The sequence below is a fragment of the Fulmarus glacialis genome, unplaced genomic scaffold (assembly GCF_000690835.1).
Source record: "Fulmarus glacialis isolate BGI_N327 unplaced genomic scaffold, ASM69083v1 scaffold16635, whole genome shotgun sequence".
In the NCBI taxonomy this organism is placed as follows: Eukaryota; Metazoa; Chordata; class Aves; order Procellariiformes; family Procellariidae; genus Fulmarus; species Fulmarus glacialis.
The window spans coordinates 1-27,709 of record NW_009215098.1 but is presented as its reverse complement, the minus strand read 5'-3'; the positions used below and the strand labels follow the sequence as shown (position 1 = coordinate 27,709).

The window sequence follows — 27,709 nt, the reverse complement described above, 5'->3', positions numbered from 1 at the left end:
AGCTAGTAATAACGCAGATGGGGGAGGGAAGAATATAGCTTGGCTCTCTTTTAAAACCAAAGACTGTGGGTAGTTACTGCTAGACCAAGATGCAAATGGTGTCTGTCTTTTGAGTATTGTATTGCACGTGGGGTACATATATCTGAAAAACTACCCTTTAGAGTAACGTCATGCTCAAGATCGCTCTGCTGTGTTTTTTTTTTTAAACAAGCTTTATGTGACACATCATGTTAACAGTTAAACCTATCTGATAGCTAGCTACTAAAAGTTATGTCCTTCTGATCCCACGTGCTTGGTCTGCCATTCTTCTGATTCCATGGGGAGTTTATTCTGAAAGCTATACTGCAGAAAACGCTTGATTTTCTTTTGTTAGGGTTGTTTTTCTGCTGGCTTAGGTCCTTGAATTGACTCAGAGTGGTGTCATGTGAACACCACCAGAGACAGCCTAGAAGAAAACAGGAACAGCAGCTGTGAAACTGGGGGGTGAGACAGAACCACATGTTTGTGCCAGTCCACTGTTAGATTAGCATAGGCATAATGTGAAACTTTATCCCGAATTAAAAAATAAGGAAGTAAATGCTTGGCAATTTTAACCTTCTTGCACCTTGTGTGTGCATATATGTTTAATACAACTAGAGGGGATATCATTGTAACATTATATAATACATGTAGAAAGAACTTATATTTAGTGACTGCCTGCTAACAAGTTTGTATGCTGGTTTTGTTGTTGGTTTTTTTCCCAATAAATCAAGACAACTGAAAAGAACAAACCTGCAAACTTTACTGGATCAAATGACCTGTGTGCTACCACCTATGTGAGTAGAATACCGTCTTCATTTGTAAGATTAAAATGAAATGAGTCTTGGATGGTGTGTGTGATATAGCTGGATGGCGGCATTTTGATAACTTTTTATAAAGATAGAATTTTTAAATCACTGAACACAAAGACTTACTCATGCCATAAGGCAGTTCTAGGGATATTTTCTATTATTAGCTATGGCTTTACCATGCATCTTTTAGGGATTTTTGAAAGTCTGGAGTACCTATGGATAAAGCTGAAGTTTTGGCTTATTTTGGTTACTCAGCACCTTTGAAAGGTGTTCTCTAGCATTTCTATAAGGATAGATTCAGCACTTACTAATGACACAAAAGGATTATTTCTGAGTGTTTCATTTTTTCTTTTTAATTCCAAAGTAGCATTCTATTTTGAGATCATCCAAATGTTTGGGATGCTCCTTTGTCACCTGGCCGCCCCTTTAGATGATGGACATGCAGCAGGTTGTGTGAGGACCCTTTCATTCAAGTCCTTATGGCAAATGATAGGTTACACATTGTACACATTGTACTCATCTGGTAATTTTCTGTTTTTGCATGTCTGTAAATCAGCCTTTTGGAAACACAACTCAATCCTGCATTGAGGAAACTGTAAGTAGTGAATACATGTTACTTTAAAACCCAGATCTTTGAATATTGTATATATTACTGACAATGGGCGGGTTCTGTTGCTGTGTGAAACGCAGCTTTTTAAAGTATCTGACAGCAGAAAAATTCTTCATGAAATCAAGATGTTTCAGCTGCTGTTGCTGTGCTGAGTAAAGTATGGCTTTGCAATTTTTTGAAAGTTCAGACTCTAAAGCTTTGAGGAAAAAGCAGTAGAACAGGATGATGATTATGTTTGAGTCTGAGAGATGAGAGCTGTGCTTGCAAGTGTCCCAGTGAAGTATCTTGATAGAGTGAAAGGGCTTAAATGGCCAACAGACCTGCGTCAGTGTTCTCTATGTAGTGGTTTCTTTTTCAGAGATTTGGCTTCAGGGTTATACCTGTGAGTGTTCATTACCTTGTTGAGGTTAGACTCAATGCCTTTAGGATGACAGAGTTGGTTTAATACATTACTATACAGGCTCTGATCCTGAGTTGCCCCATAAATTGTTCTGGTTTCATTCACTTCAGCAGAAATGTTAACTGTTTAGCTAAGAATGTCCCAGATCTGTGGTAGGTCTGTGCTATTATGGGTGAAAAACTGTGCTTTGTACATAAAGAGAAATAAACTCTTGAGGAGCAGAAGCAGAGGTAATTTTGGAGTTGTTTGTAGGCTAAAGTATGCTACGTCAGCATCTTATACCTGTGCCTGTGGCTGCAGGGAGCAGTCCTGTCTGCGCAATGCACTTTGTACCACCTGACAGTTTTAATGCTCCCAGCTGAATGCTGACCTTGGACACCACACCTGAACTGTGATTCCTCTGCGAGATTTTTCAGTAATTCCATTGGATAATGGCCCTAGCTTGATGCTTGGATGCTTATTAGCATCAAAGCTCTTATGAAGGAGCTGTGTCTAAGGTTGGAGAACAGGTCAAGGTCTTCACATGTTACAGGTGGGGGAGATGGGAATGTGGTATCTGCTTAAGGTTACAAAGGAGCACTGTCAAAAATAGGACCAGAATGCTGGAGTTCCTGGTTCAGAGCCTGTTCACTGGACTATGAGCCTGCTTTAGGTTAGTCTTGAACTTTAAATAAATGATTGTGTAAATTAATAGACTTCAGAAGATAAATTCTCAATACACTTCAGTTTTTATCTGACACTGCTTATGTTGGTGTGATGCTTTTTGTTTAAATCTTTTTGTTTGTCTTTAACAAAAAAGTAAACTAAAAAAAGTATTAAGTTCAGCCTTTTAGTGCAATTAAAAATAAAGCTTTAAGTGTATGTAGTAAGTGATTGTAATTTCTTCTATTTAAATTCCAATGATCATGAACTTAGAGCATTTACTATGGTTTAAGTCTCTTACGCATAAAGCCTGAATAATACAACTGCTCTTTAAATTCTTCTTTTACAGTATTATGCTTACTGCTGCATATTGGGGTTCATTGCTTGCTCAGTATTTCTTCAAATGAGCTTCGAACTCAAAGTTCTCCTCCTGTCCATTGCTGTGACTGTATACCTCATCATTTTTAATACTCTTCAGCATAGAAACTTGAGCTTCTATGGCAACAGTACCAGGTGCAGTGTGAAGTTTCTTACAATTGACAATAATGTCTCATTAAAGGGGGTGTTAGGTTTTTGTACACTTACTGGAATATTGAAATATCAAAATCATGTAAGTCAGACATTACAAACTTTTCTGTAAAGTTAATGACATGGAAATCGTATTAGACCATATAACTTTTTTTTTTTTTAAGAAGGTGTGTGTTTTCTGAAAAATTCTGTGTTATGGCTTCTGCGATCTCTGGAAGTTTAGCTTACATTAAAGACTAGGGGGTAGAATATTAATGTCATAATACCGTTGATCTTCCGTTAAACTATGAAGAAAAGCCTTGCTAAAAGTCCGATGCTCAAGCTGTGCTTGTGAGACCTTGCTAGTCAATAGGATAGTGAACTCTTCATTTACTTACCTCGCTAACTGCACATGTTTTGAAAAGTAACAGCAATTTACCTGATCTAATTGAAGAAACTATAAAAATACTTAAGAGAAATCATGTGGAAGGGTTTTATTGTTCATTTGTAAGTCTGTTTCTCAGATTCTCAGCATAGTGTCATAGCTGAAGATTAGGATAAATTTATTTTGCAGAGGCTATAACTGTGAGCTGTCAGCACAGCTTAAAAAAGCCTAAATGAGCTCTTAATTTAGCCTCTTAATCCCAGGCTATTCATATAATGAGAATTTAGTTTGATGCATTTGTGAAAATTAATAGATGTGGTAAGACAGATCTTACTATGAAGTATGAGTGGCATCTCAGATTTGTATGGAACTATATACAGGTGTGATTTAATGGCTGCCTTTGTTTCAGCAATTCAGGTTTTTATTTGTCATCATCTTTCCTTCCACAGATAAGAAAGTTTCTTTTCCTACTTCAAGGTTTTGTTGGCTGTGGTTTTGTGGGGCAGTGTGGGGAGGAAAGCTGCAACTCAGTGCAGTGGAAATTAAGATGGCTTCATAAAGATAAAGCCAAGTTTACTTGAACATCTCACTACAATAGCTACTTAACAAGCTTTTAGCACTGTTTTGTCATTACATGAAACACGGTTCATGTACTGAACTAAATGATAATCCTTTCTCGTCATTAGGATAGGACCTATAAGCAGGCAGCCACTGGCACAAATGAACGATGGCATTGGTGGTGTATGTCTGAACAAAGACACCCTCTTCTGCTATGCTGTTCTTCCCCTCCCCTTCCCCCCCCAACCCTTAGTCATAGGGATTTTCTTGAAGGATACAGGTGACTTTGTATTGCTTTCTTGTTTTCAGGCTTTTCATCAAAGAGCCAAGGATAATGACTAATTTATATCTGGTTCTGTTTTACATAACCCTAATTTTACTTGCAAAACAGGTATGTATTTAAAAAGCAATAGGTTAGTTCTTTGACTTGCAGCAAGTTGATTTAAATAAAATGCAAAAGTACTGTTCATTGAAATTTTGCACTAAATTAGTATATATTTTAATCTTTTTTTATATTCTTGTACTTGTAGATAACGTACTTACTTGTACTTAGTTATAGATAGCGTAAAAATTTTTACTGTGAAAGGGTGGGAACATTTTTATATTTTTCAATAGTGTTTGCATTACAGAAGTCAGAACTTTCAAATTCTTCCAATTTGGATCTATCTGTATTTATATGTCAATATTCATCCTAAATCAAGGTAGTAATTCAAGATAAAAATAATCACCATATTATTAAAATGTCATGTTGGTAAATACACCTGATGGTACCCAAATGACATTCATTCATACTGACTGCTTTGTTTTTTTCTGACCTTCATTCTCAAAGCACATTTCTCATAACTATATAGGCTCAAAAGGCCTTGAAGAAACTTTATTGCTAGTAGGCTTTTTGAATAAAATGACTAATATTTTTCAGCGAGATATTATGTGGATTTAATTTGTCATATTTGGTCCCTTTGCAGATTGACTATTACTGTCGACTGGATTGTCTGTGGAAGAATAAGTTTAAAAAAGAACATGAACAGTTTGAAACGATGGAGAATGTTAACAGGCTTTTGCTGGAAAATGTACTTCCAGCACACGTTGCTGCCTATTTCATTGGTGAAAAACGAAATGAGGTGTGTTTAATCTCTACTAGGTGAAGGACAGTAAATTGGACTTCTGTGACAGAGAATGTCATGCTAACAAGCACACAGCAGACTATAAGGTTCTGCACTCTTTGCCTCTTGTTTGTATGCCAAGACCTTCGTTAACCCAAGAATCTGCTACCCAGATGGTCTCAAAAAAAATGCCATCTTCTAGTGTCAGTCTCTGAAATCTGTTTTCAGAATTGGTAGTTTGGCTTCAGGGCACAGGCTGAGTTTGACAAATGTTTAAAAAGTATTTACTGCTTTCCAAAGACCATATTTTACCAGAGAAGATAGGCCTTTGTTTTAAAGAAGTTAGTTGGGGAACAGATAGTATCTCCTTGATAACAACCCCAGTGAGAAGTTCATCAATAATGATTGATTTTTTTTTAAGATGTCCATCCTATTCTGCCAGCATGTCATCAGAATAAATATTGCTGATTTCACAGCCATGGTAAGTGTCATAAGACTGGCACTGTCCAGAATAGATGAGAATACATAGATATCTCAGCTTTTCCTTAGGCAAATGAACTTTGTTAATGTTTCTGATAAAATAAGAGATGCCCATTGTAAAGTACTGTGGTTGACTTCATAGGAAAACTGTAATTTGATTACTGGTTACAAACAATAATCATGGTTTTGAATACCTGTGGTGGAAGGTGACTGCTGACAATGTGTGAATATATTGTTTTCCTGTAGGACTGGTACCATCAATCTTATGACTGTGTCTGTGTCATGTTTGCATCGGTACCAGATTTTAAGGTGTTTTACACTGAATGTGATGTCAATAAAGAAGGCCTGGAGTGCTTGCGGCTGTTAAATGAAATCATTGCTGATTTTGATGAGGTAATTAAGTTTCTGGCAAAAATGGACTGGATGACACATTTACTGCAAAATAAAAAGTTTCACTAGATCTGTGAGCGTTAGAGGGGCTGTTTCGCTGAACCAATGTTCTGAGTTCAGCCTTGCAATCCTGAAAGATACATTCCTATCTGATGGGGTTTTTCAATTACATCATCTAATGTATTAGTAGTATAGTTTGAAAGTCCTGAATTTCAGGACTTTATTTCAGTACTTCAGAGCTTTTATTTCTCCTATGAGCAGGTAGAGCAAAACTGTGAAACTAATCCTCAGTACTTTCTTATCTAACCTTCATGTGATTGATAGTATTCCTAGAGATGTTTAATGTTTACTGTAGACAGTATAAGATTTCTGGTTAAATCCCACACTGAAATAATGTATTAAAGTCTCAAGTTTCTATTTTTCTTCCCTTCAAACAGCTCTTGTTAAAACCTAAATTTAGTGGTGTTGAAAAAATAAAAACCATTGGAAGCACCTACATGGCAGCAGCTGGTCTCAGCGTTACGCCGGGCCAAGAGAACAACCAGGTACGTTGTCTCTGAAATCTGCCTTCGGTATTCTGTGTGTACAGAGGTGCGTTTCAAAGTAACAAAATGTAATGTGATATAGAAGAGAAAGTAAATCACCAAGAGTGACTTTCTGAAATGTGGGAAAAGTTGATAAAAGTGTATTGTCTCCTGTTGAATTCACTGTTTATCTCCTAGTTCCATTTTTTTGGAACCCCAGCATACTTTTTACATCTTTAATCTTTGATTCCAGTAGCTTAACATTTCTAGACGCGTAACAGAATAGCTCTAATAGTAGGGAAGCTAAAGAATGGCTGCCAAAGAAAAGGCGTTCTCAGATGGATGGTAAGCTGTTTGTGATACCTGAGAACTGGCACAAGAAGAGAATCCTCAAGTGCCACGTTAGATCTGAATCTGAAACTGTTTGTCCCCCAGAAGAATTAAAACCAGTTTCTGTACTCAGGCTCATTTTCACTATAGCAGGTTTGTGTATGACATTAGGATGCACGTGTGTAATATATACAAAACGTGTAAAATTAAATCTGGAATCCTAAAGGACAGGCATAAATTCATTACAAAATTTAAACATATCATGCTTGTCACCTTCTAGCCATTCCAATTTAATTTAATGTGTTTTTTTAAATCCATTTTGAATGTTTGTTGAACTGTGCCATTCTGCACAGTTACAAGGATGAGTGCTCTCACCCTTATAAATATATACTTCATTCAATAGTAGTACTGGTGTGGAATAGTAGCCTGACACAACTTCTATTTGTGATTTGATCATTAATACATGTTATGAATTGTGTAGGATAAGGAAAGACAACATGCTCACATTGGCATTATGGTGGAATATGGAATTGCCCTGATGAGTAAACTGGATGGCATCAACAGACATTCCTTTAACAATTTCCGCTTACGTATTGGTAAGTTAGGTTTGTGAAGAACGTGAACTCTGCAGCTCCGTAGAAATTAAAAATGAGGTAGGATGACTTGGGTAAATTGTTGAGTGCTGTGGAGCCCTTCTTAACACTGCACACAGTATTTGGATTATTATAAAATGCTGAATAGCTGAAGGTAGTCTTAGCTTTTTACATATGCCAAGCTCCTTCACGGATGGGCTTTTCTAATCGCTGGAGGGAGCAATACGAAGACTGCAGCTGGATGAGTTTGGAGAAAATTATAGGTGCAGATGAAGAGGGAGGTACCCTGTTACTGTTTATTATGTTTATTTCTATATATTAAAAGGAGAAAAGGAAGAATTTTGCTTTGGCATGAACTTTGCCCTAGCTCTTTTTCGGATTCCCATTTTACAATAAATGAGTCACTTCACATCTCCTGAGCTTCGGTACTAATGTTTATAGAACAGTGATAATGCTGATTGCTAGAAACATACTGCAGGGTTAAGTTTGGGGTTTTTTTTCCCTGAAGCACATGACTTATGGCTAATAATGAAGCTAGATATCACATTACTTTCTACTTCAGTAATGACACCTGCTTTTGTTTATACAGGGATAAATCACGGCCCTGTGATTGCTGGTGTGATTGGTGCCCGGAAACCTCAGTATGATATTTGGGGCAACACTGTTAATGTTGCTAGCCGAATGGAGAGTACGGGGGAACTTGGGAAAATCCAGGTAAATGTATGAGCCTTGGGATGTCTAAGAAATTATTTCTAATTGGTTGTGGATTTTTTTGAAATGAATAATCAGAAGAATTTCACAAGGGTTTCTAATTCTTTTCACACAAAGGTCACAGAAGAAACAAGTAAAATACTACAGGAGCTGGGATATTCATGTGAATGTAGGGGACTCATTAATGTTAAAGGCAAGGGAGAACTGAGGACTTACTTTGTTTGCACCGAGACTGCCAAATTCCAAGGCATGGGACTGAACTGAGGCTACGATGAAATTAATCAAAATAGACTTAAAACTGCCTCCCTTCTGTGAAGACTTAGAATTTCCCTCCGTATGTGAAGGACTTTATTCTAAAAACATACATATACTACTCCTATTTCTTCTACATCTCAAGACAAGAGAATGATTTTTTTTTTTTTTTTTTTTTTCCTGGAAGAAGAGACGTTCTGAAAAGTTCCTAGAAGACACATAACCACCAGTCTGAAAAAGACTACCTTTTCCTGAAATAATTTGAGGATTTACCTGGAATTGCCACGAAGCATTTTCAGTTAGTTCCTTTCCTTACCTGCACTGTGGGAGTCTTAACAGCTCCAGTAACAACATATGTGCATGCACTGTAGAACTCATTACCACGTTAAAACATTCCACTGCTTCATTCTTTGACACACACCTGCTTACAGTATTGCGTTGGTCACAGATGTGTGAGACGATACTCTGGGCGCTGCATATCCTGCTTTTAATGCTAAACAGACCTCACAGCAGAAGATGGCTGAATGATGGAAAGAGGAATGCAAGTAAGCTCAAATATGTATGATAATTGTGCTGAGCTCCTTTGGAAAAAAAAAATGAACTGCACAGTATCGGATCACTTTTTTATTATCTTCGCCTCCTCCATAGTAGCACCTTGTATTACACAAATGTTTTCATGACCAACAGCTGTTCAGAAATACTTTTGTCTAGTTCAGAGTGTTTACATTGTATTACATGTTCTCCTTTGTATTTCTGTGCCTCTGTATTTGGTATCTGCATGCACATTTTATACAGTCACATAAGAGAATGTCTTTAAATTTCTGGCTTTAAATTTCAAAAAATATACGCGATCTTGAGGAGCACTGAGCACCTGCAGGTTATCCTGCACGCTTGGCAGCTTGTATCGCTGACACCCGGCAGGAGTTCTGCATGCTGACTGCATTCTTGAGGGCACTTACGGAAGAAAAAATAACCTGTTTTGAATTGTTTGGAAACTGAAGAACAGAACTAATAAGATAGTATTAGAAACAGTAGCAGATACTGTATAAACCGCATTCAAGGTGGGTTTTGGGGGTTTTTTTCTATTCTTGTTTCTTCAATTTGACTAGCCACTGGCTGGGTTATATACCTTTTAAAGGCAATGCAGTTTATGAAACAAATTAGTTTTGAAGGTTACAAAAGGATGTATGGAAAAAACATATTCATAATGGAAATGTTTCAGCAGAGCCTCAATACTGTAAGTATGCGTAGGGCATTAGATCACGGAAGTTGACTTGCTGTAAGTTAGTTTAGTTTGTAAAGTTTTTAAGCTGTTATTGGCTTTTGCCAATTTCTAAATTAACATTTTTCTACTTATTGCAATCACTTAATCTGTTTTCTGTTGGTGGAGATGATAGTATTCTGTAAGGCTAGCATCTTGTGCCTGATTATATGTCTTAACTAAGGATGGATACCCCCCTCCCCCGATATACCACATGTACCATGACTGAACAGCACATGATTAATGAGTTCAACATCTGTTTTGTTAAGCCTTACTCTTCTACAAACAAAGCAGCATTTACTGATATTTCTGGGTTTACTACTAAACCATACTGGAAAAGTGTTTAACAAGCAGTCCTATGCATCACTGCCACTTTCTAATTACTGTGTAATTTCTTTAGAAGAAGAAGTGACTATGTTTCAAGAGAGGAACAAATCTAAATATTGTCCAGCTGTGGATTAAAAATTGTGCTTATAGCCTTCGTCAATTTGGTAGGTCAAAACTGTGTTTGTAGTAAGTCTCCAACAGAAAATAGCACGTTAGAAAACCTTAGTTTGAGGTTCTCTGGTTCATGTGTGGACTCTGCTGAAGAAGGAAGTTTCATACTTGGTGTCTTGTCAGCATGAGGTCAGTGTTGTAGTTGAATAAACTTTCAAACAGCTTTTGCTACTCTTGTATGTTGTATATTTGTAGTAACAGATGCTCAGCAAGCATTTGTTTTGAGATATTTATTTATTGTTTTATAAGGACCATGCATGCATCAAAGGCTCCTTTCAGCAGTCTTTGATGTCATATGTTAGATAAAGTGACTATTTGCCTCATGAATATATTTTGAAAAGTGTGTTATGCCTATAGATAGAGCTGGCTCTGAAGTGTTCCTGTTCACACACCTAGTAGAATGTAACTGTAAGTTATCTACGAAAGAAAACTTGCTGTCTGTAACAGCATTTTGAAAGGCTTTTGTTTACATTATCTTGCCTGTCAGGCTAGTAACTTGCTTGGGCATAACTTCAAGTTAACCTCATTTACAGAAGTGGTAGAAAGTGCTGTAGCTTTCAAACTGGAAGAAGTAGTTTTTGGTGCAGCTTTAAAAGGACGTTACGCACTTACAGCGCTCACTCAGTGTTAGCGTACTGTGCAAGGCATAGGAGAAGTTAGAAACTGCGTGTAATGAAAAAGGGGTTGTATCTAAGGATGACTTTCTAATTTCTCGTCAGAACTGGAACTGTAATATGAGAGCTATATTCAACCCCAGAAAAAGTTCAATTTAAGAAGCAACTGTATATAAGTAATTGTTTTCAGCAGTCCTTTTGAGAGTGAACTGTGAAATTTCAGATTGAGGAAATAACCTTGTTGGAAAAATCTTCCTTACAGCATTATTGTTTTCTTAAACTGAAAAAATGGCACTGTCTCTAATTTGAAGAGCTAATAATGTCTTGAACTAGCAATCTATTTTAAAGAACAAACTTTTTTTTTTTTACCATTAAATAAAAAACTTCCTGAAACTTGTTTGGTTTTGCTGTTATTTTAATGAAGATTCCCATGAAAAGGAGGCATATTTCTTATACCCCGTAGAGTTAGTAAGATTGTTTTTACTCATAAACTCCGTATTTTTTAAAAAAATTTGTGTAAGTAGAAAATATGTAGAGACATACTTGCATTCAACAGCTAAAGAATAATTTCAATACTCAGTTTTCCTCCATCTGTGGCTGCCTACTGCACTGTATGAAAGGTAAGCGATGGGAAATGAGATGCTATCGAGTGAGCCAGTAACGATTTGGCTGGCACGGTTGTTGTGCATCGTGTCTTCTTCTGTAGCATGAAAATGACTTAAAATACTAATGGAAAAATTAATTCCCTGTAGTAATATTTCAGCTGCAACTACCTAGCACTGTGAAAAAATTGTAGTGGCAACTTTGTTAAGAAGTTCTGGGACATTCTGGGACAACTACTGGAGAAGAATCCAGGTTGACAGCTCAATCTTTTTGGAATGAATTTTAGGAATTGTGAAAGTGTAAAAACAATTAAATAAACACTTCTGCAGCCATTTTTAGAGAGGAGGAAGGAAAGGAGTGTAAGGATGATGTTGGCCATAAGACTGGGGGGTGGAAGGTGGAATTCATGATTATGCTTTGTCTTTAAGTTACCTCTTAGTTCAATTCCATGCCACTGCGCACCGTAGCAATTGCTAATCAGATGAAACTGAAGCACTTTTTTGCTCGAGCCCAAGGTTATACTGGAACCATGGGGTAAACAGGAGCAACATTTAAAAATACTGAAGGATGCCTGTGGTAGAACCTATGGATAGCACTGTGTGATTGTGTGAAAGTAACTGACGAGCCTAGGGAAAAGCCGACTTGTACAAGCATCGCTGGCTCCACATATAATGCTGCAAAGGTGCTTGAATTCTCCTCCGTGCCTGAAAGCTGTCTTGTCAGTCTGCTCTGTCTGCAGTTCTGGTGAATAGACCAGCGCTATTCACCAGGGATTTGACTTTTAATGCTAGGAGTTTTCTAAATATGCTCTTCTTCCTGACAAGCAAGCCTAAAATCACTATCCAGATAGCATTTAGTAATACCTCCAAGTGATAAGAATCATCTACACGAGTGTCTCAGTTGACCGCACTGTATTAATGCGGTATTTTTACTTACTGGCAGCAAGTGGGTTGGTTAGTCTCACCTTATCGTCACGGTATGTTTGCCCTCAAGTTTTAGAATATGATGAGCAGACGGCGTTGTTTCTCTAACATTGATTCATCCACATTCAAAGTCTCACAAAGCCGGTCTTTTGTTAATTCACCAGGCTCCATCAGTTTTATTTAAAAAGTTTATTTCTCTTCCTCATGATCATAAGAGTTGCACAGTAATTTTAAAAAGGGAAACTTTCTGTTCAGATACTAATGATTTTGGCTGCAACGAGAGTCTATACATTGCTTTTAGAAACTTTTGGTTGAGTCCCTGCACCATCTATAGGCACGTTTTCACTTGCGCTTTGACTTCTCCAGACACTTAACAATCTAGGAAAACTTAAATGCTGCAGAGGTGCTTTAAAATAATAAGGAATGCAAAAAGAATAATTTAGTGCATTTATGTAGCAGAAGTAACTCTAATACAAACCATTCAATTTCAAATGTCATCAGTTCCAAAATTTAATAAACAAAAGTAGTTTAACACACAATATACACATGCTTGGTGAATGCACCTGAAAGAAGTTTATCTGGTTCTTAAATAGAATCAAACAAACAGCTGTAAACGTAACCGAAGCTTCAGACTGTAACTGGACCACACTCATTTTCAGGGATGGTGGCAGTCTTTTTAGGTTCTTGAAAGTCTGAAAGTTCACAACAGATACCAGGTCAATTAGCATATATAACTTTTAAATGAAAGAAATGTGTATACAATAGAACACTCCTAAAGTAATTTGCTATTTGTGCAGATAGTCCTGAGTTAGCTGTGTGTTCTGTAACAGTCCAAGAAAATGTTATGTTTCAGTCGGTTCTGTTACACGGCCTCGCTTGTACAGTGCTATGGAAAAGAAATTAGTGATTTTGAAATCAAGATTTCTTGAGCAGTTTCCTTGAAAAGATAGGTAAGTTCCTCAAGTAATCCTGCTCTTCTCATTAGACATCATCTTAACTGAAGCTTTTTATAAACCACAGATTGAGTAAATTTGTTGTGTGAATTAGCTTTCTTGAAAGGAAATTCTTACCTGCCTTAAAAATTGGGGACGAACACAAACTCTGGGTATGCTTTTACCGTTTCTGTGCCACAAGGGGGAGATCTGGTTCTGGCACTTTTCCACAGACCTGACTCCTTTAATCCAGCAAAAACAGTAGTTACTTTTGGCTGGATGAGTTGAACTAATGCTGTCAACTTACAAAGCACTACAGCTGGCCAAATTAAGCAAAAGGAGTGCACAGCCAAAAGCCTGGAGACGAAGGAAGCATGATGTCCTTGTTTTAGCAAGTGAGGAATTTTATCTCTTCTCTTGTAACTTCACGCTAAATGGATAAATTAGAATTGGATGGATTGCCAAGCTTTAAAATTAGGCAATGCTGTAAGGTGAATAGCAAAATAACTACTTTATGTAGCTGAACCAAAGTTCCATACATCCAGGAGATTAATGTTGGACTGAGACCAAACACAGCAACTTTCCATTAGAAACAGAATTTTATAAAGGGCAGAAGAACTGAAAGCTGGAACTCGGTTACTGCAAGTTCTACCACAAGCCAGTCTAACGACTTGCAGATGTGGGTTTGTTTTAGTTGAGCAGATGCTATGATATGTTTTTGTATACTCACCCTCTGTCAAATCTACCCAGCCGTCTTCTGTATCAGGTAAAGGAACTGAAATTCCCATTGCTTTCCGGATTCCATATGTACTAACAATATCACCTGGAGTCACTTGTTGAGCAAGTTCTTTCAGGTTATTGGTTACTCTCTCCGCTAGAAAAGATAAGTGGATGTATTTATATGCTATATATACACACAAAATCGCTGAAATGAGCCCTTCACCCTGTAAACAGTTTAATTATTTAAGTACAAATGGAACTATGTTAAATAATGTTTCTGCAACAGAAGAGTTTTGTTGTACTGTGTGCAATCATGCAAGACATACTGGGAACTATAAAAGAGACGGTGAGGAAGAGTAGGAGGAATGAAATAGCTGCTGACCAAGGCGTGCTGCCATCAAGAAACACCGAAAGTTAAAGAGTAAGCTAATGATGCGTGGGTCACACTAATACAGCAGCTGGGAGAGATCTGGTGGCACCCACACAGCAGTTGTGTTAGTAATACCTGGCTTTCAGGATTCAGCATTTAGTTTTGTATATAAACTAGAGGCTGTTCTTGTTGTTTTCCTTCAAGCTGGATGCTGTAAGTACTTAAACTTTTTAAGAAAGGTAATATTTGGTCTGGTTTAGACTTGGTAGAATACCGACTTGGTAATATTTCTCCAGTAATGGGGAATTTATCTTATCACAGCGAAGTGGTTATTTTAGAGCACATGTGCTGTAGCTGAGATTGCACAAGTTAGCTTTACTTGCAAAAGAGACGCCCTCTGCACACAGTCCTATCTTAGAAGGTTGCCATTAACACAGGCTGTATAACTGACCTGTGAGACAAGAAGCTTTGCTCAAGTAATTGAAGAATGAATGATTGGTATTAATTGGTATAATAAAATAGACTGATAACTAGATCAAACCTGGAATAAAGCTAGCCTTACAATAAGAACTTGGTAACACTTAAGCAACCCCTGTTCAGAGACACTGTAAAAATCATGGAGTTAGAGGCGTTTGGCCATCGTCTGCCCCATGGCACGGAGCTCCCAATCAGGTCTAGGGAAATCTATTAGTAAAGAGGAAATACTTGTAATTACTGTTCAAAACTTTCATCTGGCTTTACATACAAAAAAAATTAATTTAATCTTCTAGGCCTAACAGGGCACATATTCTGCACAACTGTTAAAACTTTGTTTTTCTTGGAGTTGATACAAGTTGGGACTTGATCAATTCTGCAAGAATGATCAGAAAAAGTGTGTTTACCCAAGTGCATCTCTCTGTAAGATGGACCCAGAAGACAAATCATATTAGGGGGTGGTTTTGTACTTAGTCGTTCATTTTGAGCATCCTGGAGTTCTCTCAGAAGCTTTGTTGTTTCATCAAGTTTCCTTTGGAAGATTTCAGCCTCTGTTTAATGAAGAAAAGAAAGTCCTAACTAGTAAGAGAGTATATTTACTTACATTATGATATAAATTATGGTAAGGCTGATTGTGTGAAGGGATTGAGAATCTGAAACAGTTACAGACATATCAGAAGTGCAAGTACCAAGAAAACTCACCCTCAGAATCAAACTCCTCTATAGGCATGCCAAAGTTTGTAACTGCTTTTAGTGCTGTAAGTCTGTCGTTATTAGCAGAGTCCAACCTGGCAGCAATATCAATTTCCATAATCTGAACAAAAAAAAAAAAACAGCAAGTAGTAATTTAGATATTTAGATCAGCTTTGAAACAACAAAATTAATTGGGGAAAATTAGAACACAAAGTTAGTCCGCTCTCCAAAAAAAGTGAACATAGAGAGGGAAAGCTGAAGACAGCCGGTGAAATTTTTACTGTTCTACAGTTACTCAGTTTACTATTCTATTTCATACTCAAATAGAAAGTGGCATCTGCCAAAAACACTGGGGGCATGCACAAATGATGTAGTAATTTAAGACCAGCATCCCAATTAAAAAAAAAAAATTCCTTGAGCTCACATAAAGCAGAGTTTATCTAAGATCCAAGGCCAAAATTCAAAACCAACTTGGGAACTGGCTGCAGATGAAGGCTTCGGGAGAGCAGCCCTCTCCCTAGAACTACCGCTACGCTTTTTCTAATTGAACAAAGTTTGGGTGGAATGATTTTAGAGATATACTGTATGCCTACAAGGGGCACAAGGTATTTGAGAAAACTTCTGAAAGAGAGCTATGTATCGTGTGATATTTTACACTTTTGTATTACAAGTTCATCTTAAATGAAATCAGATTAAGATAGGAATAAAACAACTATAGCTGCCAACCGGAAGATCTAACACATGGTTAAACAATCACAAACAAAAATATACAAGCATTTTCTTCCAGTTCTCTTGACATATAGTCTCGTTTAAGACGTAACTTTTTTGGAGATTCTTACCCTCCAAATGCCTACAAAATAGCATGCCGCTGTCATGATTCGCATAGTGTGTATTTACAGCTTGTCAAAGTCTCGGTGTAGCTGCACAGGCCTTACAGTTGTAGGCAGTTTTATAACTGCGGGGTTAGACAGGTTGGTTGGAGTAGTTAATTGATACAGAAAAATTTTACCTTTATGTCTTTTATTGCATCACTTCTTTCATGTGGGCCTTCAACTTCCTCCAATGGCTGAATAGAGAAAGGATTTTTAGAGGCAGCATTAGTCTTTTCTTTAAGTTCAAAGTAAAACCTTACAAAATGCAGTATTTTTAAAGTGAGGTAAATATACAAAGTCATAATGAGCTTTCTCTGTAAACTAAGTTGCAAAGTAACTATTTTTAGAGGGCTTTCTTCAGATATTAATGTTTACTAAAATTCATTTTTACAGCACACATTTTATTGCTCTTTGCAAAGTCCACATGCTTTTCCCCCGTGATGTCACATCAGACATTATTTACTGGGGGGCAGGAAGAAAAGGAGGGATGATTATTAGAGGCTGAAATGTATTCTGTTTCTATACACAACTGTATTTCTCTTAATACTTGCAACAGTAGTGGTTGAACCCTGTAAGTCAGTGTCACTATTGGGTACTAGAAAAGAGCTAAACTAGTAATGCTAAGCAAAGGTCTGAACTGGGGCCAAAGGTTGATCTTTGATCCATGAACTATTTCTAGTATTAATTTAGCTAATATTTGACCCATTACTAAAAGGCTATGATCTGTTTCTTTCAATAGTTTACATTGATGTGCAACTCAAATCAAGACTTTTAGTTGACAGGAACTGTCTTGTCGAGATTCTCAACTAATTCTTGGATTGTCGATTAAGTTAAGATCGTCAAATCACCCCTTTGCTTCCAGTCATGTTTGGCACATACAGGTACCGAAATCTCCCAAGAATTTGAAGAGTAGCTGTTCAGTATTTTTACATAGCACATATTTGAGTTTAAAAGCACTGTACCAAGTAAAGGGAAAAACTAGTTACTAATGCTCCTGAACTAAAGAGTAGCTGCTAGGAACATGATAAACTTTTCATGGAAACAAGAAAGCCTGTCCATGATCACCTCATTTCTAATCAACTGCTTATTGATATTTTCTTACTAAATGGAACAGGAGCTAGTGCTAATGGGAGTGGGAGAGCAGACAGAGAAAGAATGTGTGACTCTGATTCGGTCTACAATATTTTGTTAATTTTCATGTTTCACTAATTAACAAGTCAAAATAAACCCTTTCCAGAAAATCCATCCACTGGAGACAAGTATCAGTCTTCACTTCCAAATTTTGCCAATTAAAAGGGAGCCCATCAATAGGATCAGCATCATCTTTCTCTAGCTTTATAGCTTGTGTGCTAAAATCAAAGACCAGACAGTTCACAAATCCACTCTTACCGTTTCTAGTTCTCTGAGAGCTCTAGAATGTCCTCCTTTAGTTAGAACGTCAAGCAAACTATCAGCCATTAAGAAAGGATAATCTTGTGATTTCATCAAAAAATCATGAATACTAAAAGATCAAAAGATAACTACTTTCATACCAAACATTCAATGGAAAAAAGTTACATAAAGTCAAACCAATATGTACAGCATAGAAAACACAAAAAAGTAGCACAAAATTTGATCTAAATAGCTTGCTTTAGTTTAATTATCCACGCTTTCTGTAGTTGAGGAACACAATCAGATTCATAACAAAAACTGAAAAACTAGGAAGACTATACTGCCTCAGGCAGCTGCATCAAACTGAAAGCAAACTTGCACAGGCAGTTAACATTTGCACTGTACTTAAGTATTCCCACACTTCATATGAATTTATAGCACTGTGTATTCCACTTTTAAGAGTCTCATAAAACAAAAGGACTTTAAGTTTTTATAATCAAGAATAATAAAACCAATGAGAATTAATTATTGTTATTGTAGTAAATAATACAAAAATCAAGCAGTATACATACTATTTAAGAACGAAATTGGGAAATAGTTATCTCTGGACTCAGCTCTCCCACTATGACCATAGTATTTAGTCAGTACTTGACATTAACAAAGATGCATCTCATTCAAGGCAGTAATTAAGTTCATTAATGTTAAAAAATCCAGTTTGTATAAACATTTGTACCACTCGCTGGCTTTCAACAAGAGTCCTTCAGAGTTAGTAATAAACATACTTAAATTTTAGACTGTGTGTTCCTATGTATCAGTAGCATCAAAATCCTTCAATCTTGGCTAATTACACTTTATAGGCAAATTCTCTTATTAAAGTGTTTGTTTCTTGAAACAAACAAACAAAACCCAATAGGCTATAAAGACAGGAGTGACATCATTCAATAGCAAAGACATACCCCATACTGCACATAACTCCTCCTGTACATGAGAACTGCAATACACATCCTAGCTGTCTGATTACCTGAAAGATCCTTGATTAGAGTCTTCCCCATATGTTGAATAGATTAAGTCAGAATCTTCTTTGCTTATGTTGGCAAATGTAGAATCGTATGTTGGAGCATAGGAGCTATAGGGTCCATAATTCAAGTATGTCACTAATGAATAATAACAGTACTAATTATTACCTCTGATACGTGTGCACCAGATAAAAATGAGAAGGGGTTGTAAAACAATCCCCAAAAAGAAACTTTCAGGAACATATTTCTTATGGTGAAAACAAGCTTTCACAGAATACCATCTGTTCACACTGTAACATCCTTTAGTAACATTTACATTAAATGCATTTTTATTTACAAATGTTTTATTAACAATACTGTATGCCTTAACACAATATGAAAATTCAGTCTGGTGCCCATAACAGGTTCTCAGGCTCCTTGCTATGCTCTTTCAAAGCTAGCAAAAACCTTTATCTAACTAGTATCTTCTCGATACAAATGAACATTTTATTAAATCCGCCTCCCCTTTTGTATGGATAAATTAAGCTAGACTTTGTGATGTGCTGTTTAGTTGTGTGATAGATACATGCAATAATGTGCTTTATCATTAAAAAAATTTTAGTTCCCAACTATTTGTGTGCTAGTAATGAAATCAACAAATTTTGTTTATATAAGGAGGAGGACTTACATTTTAAGAAAAAAAAAAAAAAAATCAGCACTTGCCTGGAGTAACTTTGTTTCTTTTATCTTCTTTGAACCCTTGCAATGTATTAACTCCCGACTGAAGTCTTCCTGCTGTCATACCCAGCTTTACAGGGCAGTAACCGGGTTCTACAATAGGATATATCAAAATACAGAAATAATGAAGGCATAGTTAAGTACATAAGGCATAGTTAAGTAACTCATTTAATACTTGTAGCCAGAAACCTCAGAATAAACAGGATACAAATCTCAAAGTGTGTTTTCCTCTCCAAATGCTTCATACTAAAGATGGTGTGTAGTCTTAAACATGAATCCAGACCAAGTAAGTATCCAGACCAAGTAAGTGGTAATACTAGTTAAGTATAGAAGATTTAACCTAAATGTTACGTTTTCACTATCAGTCTTCCTCCCTTCTGTCCTCCCCTAACAGAGGCTGCATCATTAAAGAAGATCTGATTCTTAACATGAAAGACCACACTTTCTTTATTCTTGCTGACATTTCCTACTGCACAAACAGGGGGAAGGGAGAAGTCAAGTTTTCAGCCTGGTTTCTGTCTATGCTGGACCTAGTCAGTTCAGCTCTGTAATGAGCTGGCAGTTAAACAGTCAAGCACCTGCACTCTTTTAGCTAGTGGAAACTACATCGATAGCACTGACATGACAAAATGATTTGGGACCCAGACAGCTCCCAGTGGCCAATTTTGGAACATCTGTGACCTTTTGGGTCAGCAGACACTGCACTCTGTACATAGACCAGACTTACGGAGAGTCCAGGAATTAAATGAGCCCAAGCACAGGGCAGGTAGTCTCTTCTCCCATGGCAAAGGCTTTCTCTTGCAGCTCCCACAAACAGCTGACACAAAAAGGAGAACCAACAGCCACTGAGGACTTCCTCCAGCTGCTCCTAACAACAGCCACAATTGGCACCCATCTATGTGCTCCCTCAGCTGCAGCTTTTTAAATCCAGACCTTTATCCAGACTGTGAAGAAGGATTAGGTTCTTGGCCAGCTTTTGCTGATCTGCCCCAGCAAAAAACCAGCAGACCAGGTAGGTGAAAGTGGCTTGTTACCTGAACCACGCCAACTTACCTCCTGCAGTAAGGTCAACCGGATTAAGAAGGCCCAGAGTTGTTGTACCATCTGGTTTTCTTCTTTCAAATTCACACTGAAATAAGATCAGACTATTTTGATTTACATATTAGTTGAAATTCATGGTCCTTAAACTAATAGAAACATGTAATGAAACGGTCCTATCCACAGGAATCAGAAAGGGATTTGGAAAGATCAGTCAGACTCAGAAGTGAGTGCTGCTCTAACTTTTTTATTTTCACTAGATAACTTTATTATTGGTATAGGAATTAAGAAATTATGATAAACATTAACGTTTCTGCAGAGGCTAAAAGATAAAAATGTAATTCATGTAGAAAATTAAATGGGCCCAATATTACCAAACTGGGCTCCTTCTCCTGTAACATTAATAACCTTTGATCAGATATGTGGCTGTTTCAGAACTATGGGGTTTTGCAGGTCAGATTTGAGGTATTTTCTTGAGGTTCCTACTACTTCATCTAAAATTTCTGAAAATTTAAGCTGAACTTGCTCTGCTGATGAAATTCAGCATGCATTCAACTGATAAGCCTTTTTTTTTTTTAACCTGATGTTACACAGATGATCAGTCATATGTAAAATGGTGTAAACTGTAGTAAATGCATACCTTGAGTTTCAACTGATGTAAGATGCTAAGTAAGCCTCGTTTATGAAAAAGTGAAAGGAATTATCAAATACCTGGCTGTTTGCAAGTCGTCTTGTTAACTTTCCTCCAGATTCTCTAACAATACGATCAATCTGCTCTTGTTCCCTTTCCAAGCTATTGTTTCGTAATTTGTCTTCAAATAGATCTTTGTCCTTCCTGTGAATAAAACCCACACAACCTAGTTACTAGCTTTAACAGACAGATTTAAGAGACACCAATTGGCTAAGTATCACAAAAAGACACAGTGAAGAAACTGTTTTTGCCAACCATGCAAACTGTTTTTGTAGACAAAACAACTAACAAAAAAAAAGTACCATTTAATATGACAGTATTTAACATAGCTGGGGAAAATCTTTGACAAAGATTTATATCCGCAAATGCTTTTTTATGTTAGTAACTGTAAAAGTCTCTGTGTTTAGCTGACTTCAGCCATACTGATATCCTAGTTTAGCATGTTGCTGGATTTTATGTCATCACTCCCACAAAACTAACAAGGATATTTTTGGTAAAAAAAGATATTAGATACTCTGAATTTTAGTATCTGTATTTTCAAATCTGTGAAAATAAAGTCACTAGTATTTCAGAACATTGAAAGGAGTATTTCTAGATATTAAAAAGTATTTCAGGAAGTACATGTTCTGTAGCTATGCATTTACATGTTTCAAATACAACTACTACGCAAAAAAAGAAAAAGTACTTGAAATGGGCTATATAGTTATTTGTACCAAAATGTTTAAAAGTTCATGTTTGCAAGCTTTTTCCAGAACAGTACCACTTTTGTGAAATAGACACTAAAATAGAAAATAATTGAAGGAATGGAGTTGATGAGCAGTACCGGGTTACCTACATAAAAAAATGATGGTATCATAAAAGATTCCAAACTTATTTATTTTTGGTATACGAGAACGCTTTATATAAATGTTGCTCCCTTGAGATGAAGAAGTCTTAGTGTATATGTAGTACCAGAAAGAGAAAAACCCACATCCACTGGTCCCTAAAAGTCATCTTGTTTCAGTGGCATTTAAAGGGTGTATCCTATAGTTGTTATTGAGATAATACTTCACTTTTTGTGTTCTTTGCTAGGTGTTTTGAACGTGTTGGTGTCACCACCCACAGCTTCTCCTTTGTCTTTCCCAGGACCATTTTCATCTTCCCCAGTTTGCTGCAGTTCCATCTTGTCCTTCTGCTTCCTTGTCTTCTGCAGGTCAGCCATGAATTCTATACTTTGTTTCAGGCTCTGAATTCTCTCCTAAAAAAACATCAGAATCCTTTTATTTGCTACTTAAATGAATCTCTTCCTAACCTACCCATAAGAGGATGATTTTATTTCAGTTCTTTCTTACACTAGCAAGTATAAAGGCAGTTTAGAAAATGAAATATTAAATGCAAATATTTCTTCAATAACTGATCTGGTAGCAGGACTAGAGCATGAGCCTTAAAACAATGTACTATTTAAATTCTAATATGCAAGCATTTGACAAATATTAAGCAAATTTTTATTAATTTTCATGAGATCCCTGTAAGAAAAGTGGAATGAAACAGGGATCAAAACCAAAGAAGCCTATTTTTTAATATTTTGTTTTGTGTTTTCTATTACCTGGCTAAGTATCTTCATCCCTGAGTGCAGCAGTTTTTTTGCAGCTTTGTAGTAAATGGTGTCTGGTTTGTTGTAAGTCATTGCATTAGTACACATCAGTTTGAAGTTATCCTGTACAGACATTAATAATTTTGGAATGAAAGTTAAAATTTTATAGTATACTGTATTAAAATCCTGGTTGCAAATGCAGTGTCTCGAACTTTAGGGAAAAAGAACTTCAAAGAACATTTTTAATTAATGAATGAAAGAAATCTATTTAATTAAAAGTTTTAACAGAAATAAGTATGTAAATGAGATTCAAGTCTCAAAACTAGCACCCCAATAAACATCCTGAAAGTATTCTTAAGTGTTTAGTATTGTTTGTAGTTTTTAACGTTTTAATGGAAGTCCTTAGCTAAAATTACCCATTTCCCTGACCAATCAGCAGTCATTAAAAGAAAAACAAAGTGAAGCAACATAAAAAAAGACAATAAAGCTAACTTTAAGAACACAAAAGCTGCAATTCAAGTTAAATCGTTATAAGGAATATGCCAAAGTTTCAGTTACAGTGAAGAAAAGAAATGTATGTTTGTTTGAAGTTCATTTCTTGAATGACTGAGCTAGAAGCTTCACTTCTATCCTCATTGCAGAGCCTCTACAGGTAGGTATGTTTTATCACATTCTCAGCTATTTAAAAAGACAAAAAGTTAAAATCAAAAACTAACCAGAAACAGCTGAAACAACAGGGAATATTCTTCTGAAGTTTTGGAGCTCTGAAGAAGAATATGCAAGAAAATACAACCGATACTATTAACTGACATCTGCCTAAGTTCAACTGTTAATTACACACAAATTACACTTCTCAGGTCCTCACCTAGCCCAGTAACGAACTAGAGAAAATTTATACTGAAGAAAACGAAACAAAAAAAGTCCCCACACCTTTTAAAAGCTTTAGGGGCCTTCAGAACAGGCCCTCGAATCCACTAGACACACTACAGCACAGGGTTAAGCAGCTGCTGCCAACAGGACTGAGCTCATCTTGCCTTCACTAGTTGTGGATCTACATGACTAGATAAGCCTGGCCAGCACAGAGGTGACAGGAGGCAAATGACGAAGCAGTAACACCAGGCAAAGCCAATAAATTCACTAGAATCCTTGTTTTTTGAGAGGCAATACATTCAGAAAAAGAGAGCAATCTGAAAGAAAAGCTAACATTTTCATTCTTAAGTAAAGATCTAAAATGACACGCTGAAGGACAAACTGACAGGTTCTGTGTAATCCTGCACAAAACGTGAAACCATCCACATCTTTTTGAGATGCATATTTACAAACCACAAGTGTTTTCTCTTTCACTTCCAGAACTTACTTGCTCACAAAAATTCAACAAGAAACATTTCTTCAGGCAGAAGTACTGGTTCTTTTGGCATCTTCATATTCTCATAAAATACTAGAGTTCAAGTCAACTGAGCATAATACATCTCTGTAGTCAAAATAAAGTTACAGAATTACCTTTAATTCTTCTATGGACTGGTACCCATTGTTCTTGATCTTCTCTTTCATGGTACTAAAATCCATTGGGTTTTTAATGATCATGGAATAGCCAGGGGCAATAAAGTCAGTCACAGGAAATGAAAAGAAAGAACTTGGATCTTTTCTGTTAAGAAATGAAAAGACAGTTTTTTATGTTTCAGCTTATAACAAAGAACATATTGAGCTTGGAATTAAATAGAAAGGAAAGGACTAAGCTGAAAAGGAACCAAAAACATAAAGCTAGAAATGGCTTGTGTCAGCATAATCTTTCACTTTTGAAGGTTGAAAAGATCCCATACGCAAACCCATTACCAAAAAAGTGCTACAAACACATTTTAGAAGTTACCTCTACATTTTGGTAACTACCTGTGTTCTCAAGAAGATTAAAAAAAAACCCCCTCTTTTTTTTTTTTTTTTTTTTGTGTTTTTAAAGTTTTGGCTTTTCGAAAAGTGTTTTTATAATAATTAAGTCACTGAAAAATAACAGGAAGAAATGTCGTAAGAATGTATACTTGTCATTCATCGCTTACTCTGAAATTAAGAGAAGGGAAAGCTTATTGCTAAAAGTTGTGATAGAACGTGTGTATTTATGAATTATGTTAATTTTCAAGTTACGTAATGTTAATAGTTTTTTACATTAAAATTTCCTAAGACTTTTGGTGATCTCTGACATACACTGATGTTCCTGGGTGCTTCTAATAGCATTAAAATCAAATACAGTTGGTTGGTATTTTCTCCTTAGGATCAAGCTTAGTTGGTAAGCTGGCAAGAATCTCTCCTCCAGAAACACTGTTTTTTTGCTTTTCACTAAACTCTGTAGCATGAGACTGGCCTCCTACGCCAGTGTTGATGCTACACACACTGGTGAAACCCTTGGCATTTCAGGCCTTTTTCCTGAGGCTTACTTACGGATTTCTACTCCAAGTTGCTATAGAACAGTGAAAAGCGTTTTGCTATACATACTGCAGAAGCGCACAGTGCAGACATTCAACTGAGACACAAGATTAAAAACTAGAAGTGGCTGCTTCTTTCTGTATGCATGGAACGGTAGCCAAAACAAACACACACACTTTTTGGTAGTTGGTTGTTAGTTTCTTGAAACTGACACCAAGGTCTTGAAAATTTAAGGTTAAGAGAAAACTCACGAACAAAGTCTCAAGCTTTATCTAGTGAGACAGGTAAAGGGAAAGATCTTTCAGCCACTCTCGTACAAGACATGCAGATATCCTTAATTCTTCAAGTCAAGAAAGAATATCTTAAACCACAGACTACTTGAAAGAACTGCAAATTCTGCAAATCTGATCGTTTTAATCAAGACATTTGGTTAATAAGACAGTAAGAGAACATGGTTTAAGTTTTCAAGTGCGTACTTCCTTTTTATAGTAAGTAATGCTAAAAATAGGAGAACTCAAGGTAAAAGAAGTTTTGGCAAGTTCATTCCGAACTCTTGTGCCTCTCTGAAAAAAGGTTTTTAAAAAGAAAGCATCACATTATTGGAAAAGTGTCCTATTTTTGAAAGTTTTTAAAAAGTACTTTAAACTTTAAACTGGAAGTGTTTACAAGAAGCCTAAGCTGAGGAGAAGTTGTAAGTATGCATTCTTAAACTAGTACTTAAATTCCTAAAACAGTCCTGTTAGCAATATATTTAGCAATAATATTTTCACTCAGTTTTTTATATGCCTCTTCCCTTAATGTATGTTATTTTCATTTCATAGCTCTGAAAGCCTTTAGCACATGCATTTACCTCTGCAGCTGTCTCATGAGTTGATTCAGAGCTTCCTGAAGTGGCGTCTGCTCCACCTCTAGACCAAAAAGTGGGGGAGAAAGGGTGTGAGACAGAACTGACCGCAAGAGGTACCAAACTTCCAAGATACTAGAAATTAACTAAACAAAGCTTGAGATGCAACTTGAGAATTCATCATAAATGAAAAGAATACAGTGGCAAAACCCACAACATGTATAGGGGATCTACTTTTCTCATTGGCCTTACTTGATGTTCTGCTCACTCTGACATAGGTACCAGGTATCATTCTGCAAAAGAAGTATACGGTAACATAATTTCAAATTTTTGTATGAGATGGGGGAAAACACTGTGATGGCAAAAAATGTCAAGTCACTGCTACAGAAACAAAGAACAATAAAATGTGAGCCAATTAAAGAAAACTGGAATTAGCAAAAGAGATTTCTTTTTTTTTTTCCCTACCTTCCTGTTTTGATAAAGTACTTGTCAATGGTTTCTCTGGTGGCAACTCCAATCTGATGGGGGTCTGACATTTCATTTCCTGTTCTCCCTCACTGTCTGCATGGTCTCGATCTCGTTTCTTTTTATCCTCCTAGAAAGAGAAAAGATTGTTATAGAAACTTAGAGAAACTGCAAAACCATTATTACTGTACATAATGCTCTCTGCATTTTTCAAAACCTCACATAGTTTAAAAAAAAAAAAAGTTTGTAAGTCTTTAAAAACCTCGTATTCTTTATGTACTGTCTCCATCTGCTGGACAATAAAGTAATTCAGCTATACAATGCAATGTATCACTGAATTTTTTTTTTTTTAAATGTGACAGAAAGCCACTATAGCATGACAGGAATGACTGCACTATTCTCTGCACAAAGAATTGTCTCCAGCAAAGCCCCTAAGATGATTTTTGAAGGTTTTAGAAAAACTAGTAAGAAATAGTCAGGAAATTTAAAATTAGAGGTACCCATAATGCTTCAAATAAATGTGTTATAATTACTTATCCCGATAAGAACCCTGAGAGGGAAATAAATTTTTTTCTTTTTAATTAAGAACTTGTAAAGCCTTCATTCTGTTTTACATAAATGGATTTATTTAGACACAGAATTTTTCCCCCCTTTTTAATTTTCTGTGCTCTTATACTCGCCAATATTTTTTGAAAGATGAGAAATTTCAGGTTATTTCACTCTTTTTTTCCTAATAAAAGTACCTGGAGAAAAGGAATCGGCAAAACTAATATACTGAGTTTGAATGTATTCCAGTTTAAGGATAGAAGTTACAGTCGTATCTGCTCACCTTCTGATGTGAGGACTAGACAAAGCTGAAGCATCTTTTTCGCTAAAATGCACCAGCATGAATACATACCTTAACTTTTCTCTTTCTTTTCTCCTTTTCCTCTCCAGGAACTTGTTTTTCTCCTTTCTTTCTCTTTTTCCTTTTTCTGTCCTTGTGTTTCTCATGTTCAGATTTGTCTTCGTACAGGCTGGAATCAAGTCCTGCATTTCCAGTAGAGAGCTCAGCAACTTCGCTTCCTCCAACCTTCAGCACCAGCTTCAGTGGTTTTTCTACATATTCTTAAAACAGCAGAGAAAGCAGCCCTGTCAGCACCGCGGAAGACGCGCTCTGGCACTCAGCCTGCTAACACAGCCCCGGCTCCCCGCAAGTCTCTGTCACTAACCCCGGGCTCACTTTCTTCCCACACCCCGCAGCTGCTTGTGCTTCTCCCCCCGACCGCAGCAGAGCCGCTGGGCCGAGCCCCGACGCCAACCCG

General features: G+C 36.6%; 2 protein-coding genes across 2 annotated transcripts in view; one reads left to right on the top strand and one right to left on the bottom strand.

Moving 5' to 3' along the window:
- The window catches only part of ADCY7 (adenylate cyclase 7), a 31,289-nt gene extending 22,962 nt beyond the window's left edge, over positions 1 to 8,327 (top strand). Inside the window, exons 17-24 of the mRNA XM_009578830.1 lie at positions 2,832 to 2,995; positions 4,242 to 4,323; positions 4,898 to 5,053; positions 5,762 to 5,908; positions 6,343 to 6,450; positions 7,241 to 7,355; positions 7,942 to 8,066; positions 8,181 to 8,327. Of these exons, the coding sequence (XP_009577125.1) occupies positions 2,832 to 2,995; positions 4,242 to 4,323; positions 4,898 to 5,053; positions 5,762 to 5,908; positions 6,343 to 6,450; positions 7,241 to 7,355; positions 7,942 to 8,066; positions 8,181 to 8,327 (1,044 nt within the window). The remainder of the gene's footprint in view (positions 1 to 2,831; positions 2,996 to 4,241; positions 4,324 to 4,897; positions 5,054 to 5,761; positions 5,909 to 6,342; positions 6,451 to 7,240; positions 7,356 to 7,941; positions 8,067 to 8,180) is intronic.
- A 4,386-nt stretch (positions 8,328 to 12,713) lies between these two features.
- Positions 12,714 to 27,573, bottom strand: BRD7 (bromodomain containing 7; the record flags this gene model as incomplete). The annotated part of the gene is given in 16 exon segments (XM_009578829.1): positions 12,714 to 12,906; positions 13,877 to 14,020; positions 15,118 to 15,261; positions 15,413 to 15,524; positions 16,413 to 16,469; positions 17,665 to 17,776; positions 18,668 to 18,800; positions 19,365 to 19,472; positions 20,433 to 20,508; positions 21,129 to 21,252; positions 22,161 to 22,345; positions 22,694 to 22,804; positions 24,182 to 24,326; positions 25,947 to 26,004; positions 26,406 to 26,535; positions 27,304 to 27,573. Coding segments are annotated over 16 exon segments (1,974 nt in total), but the record flags the coding sequence as incomplete, so codon positions are not given.
- Positions 27,574 to 27,709: the final 136 nt, after the last annotated feature.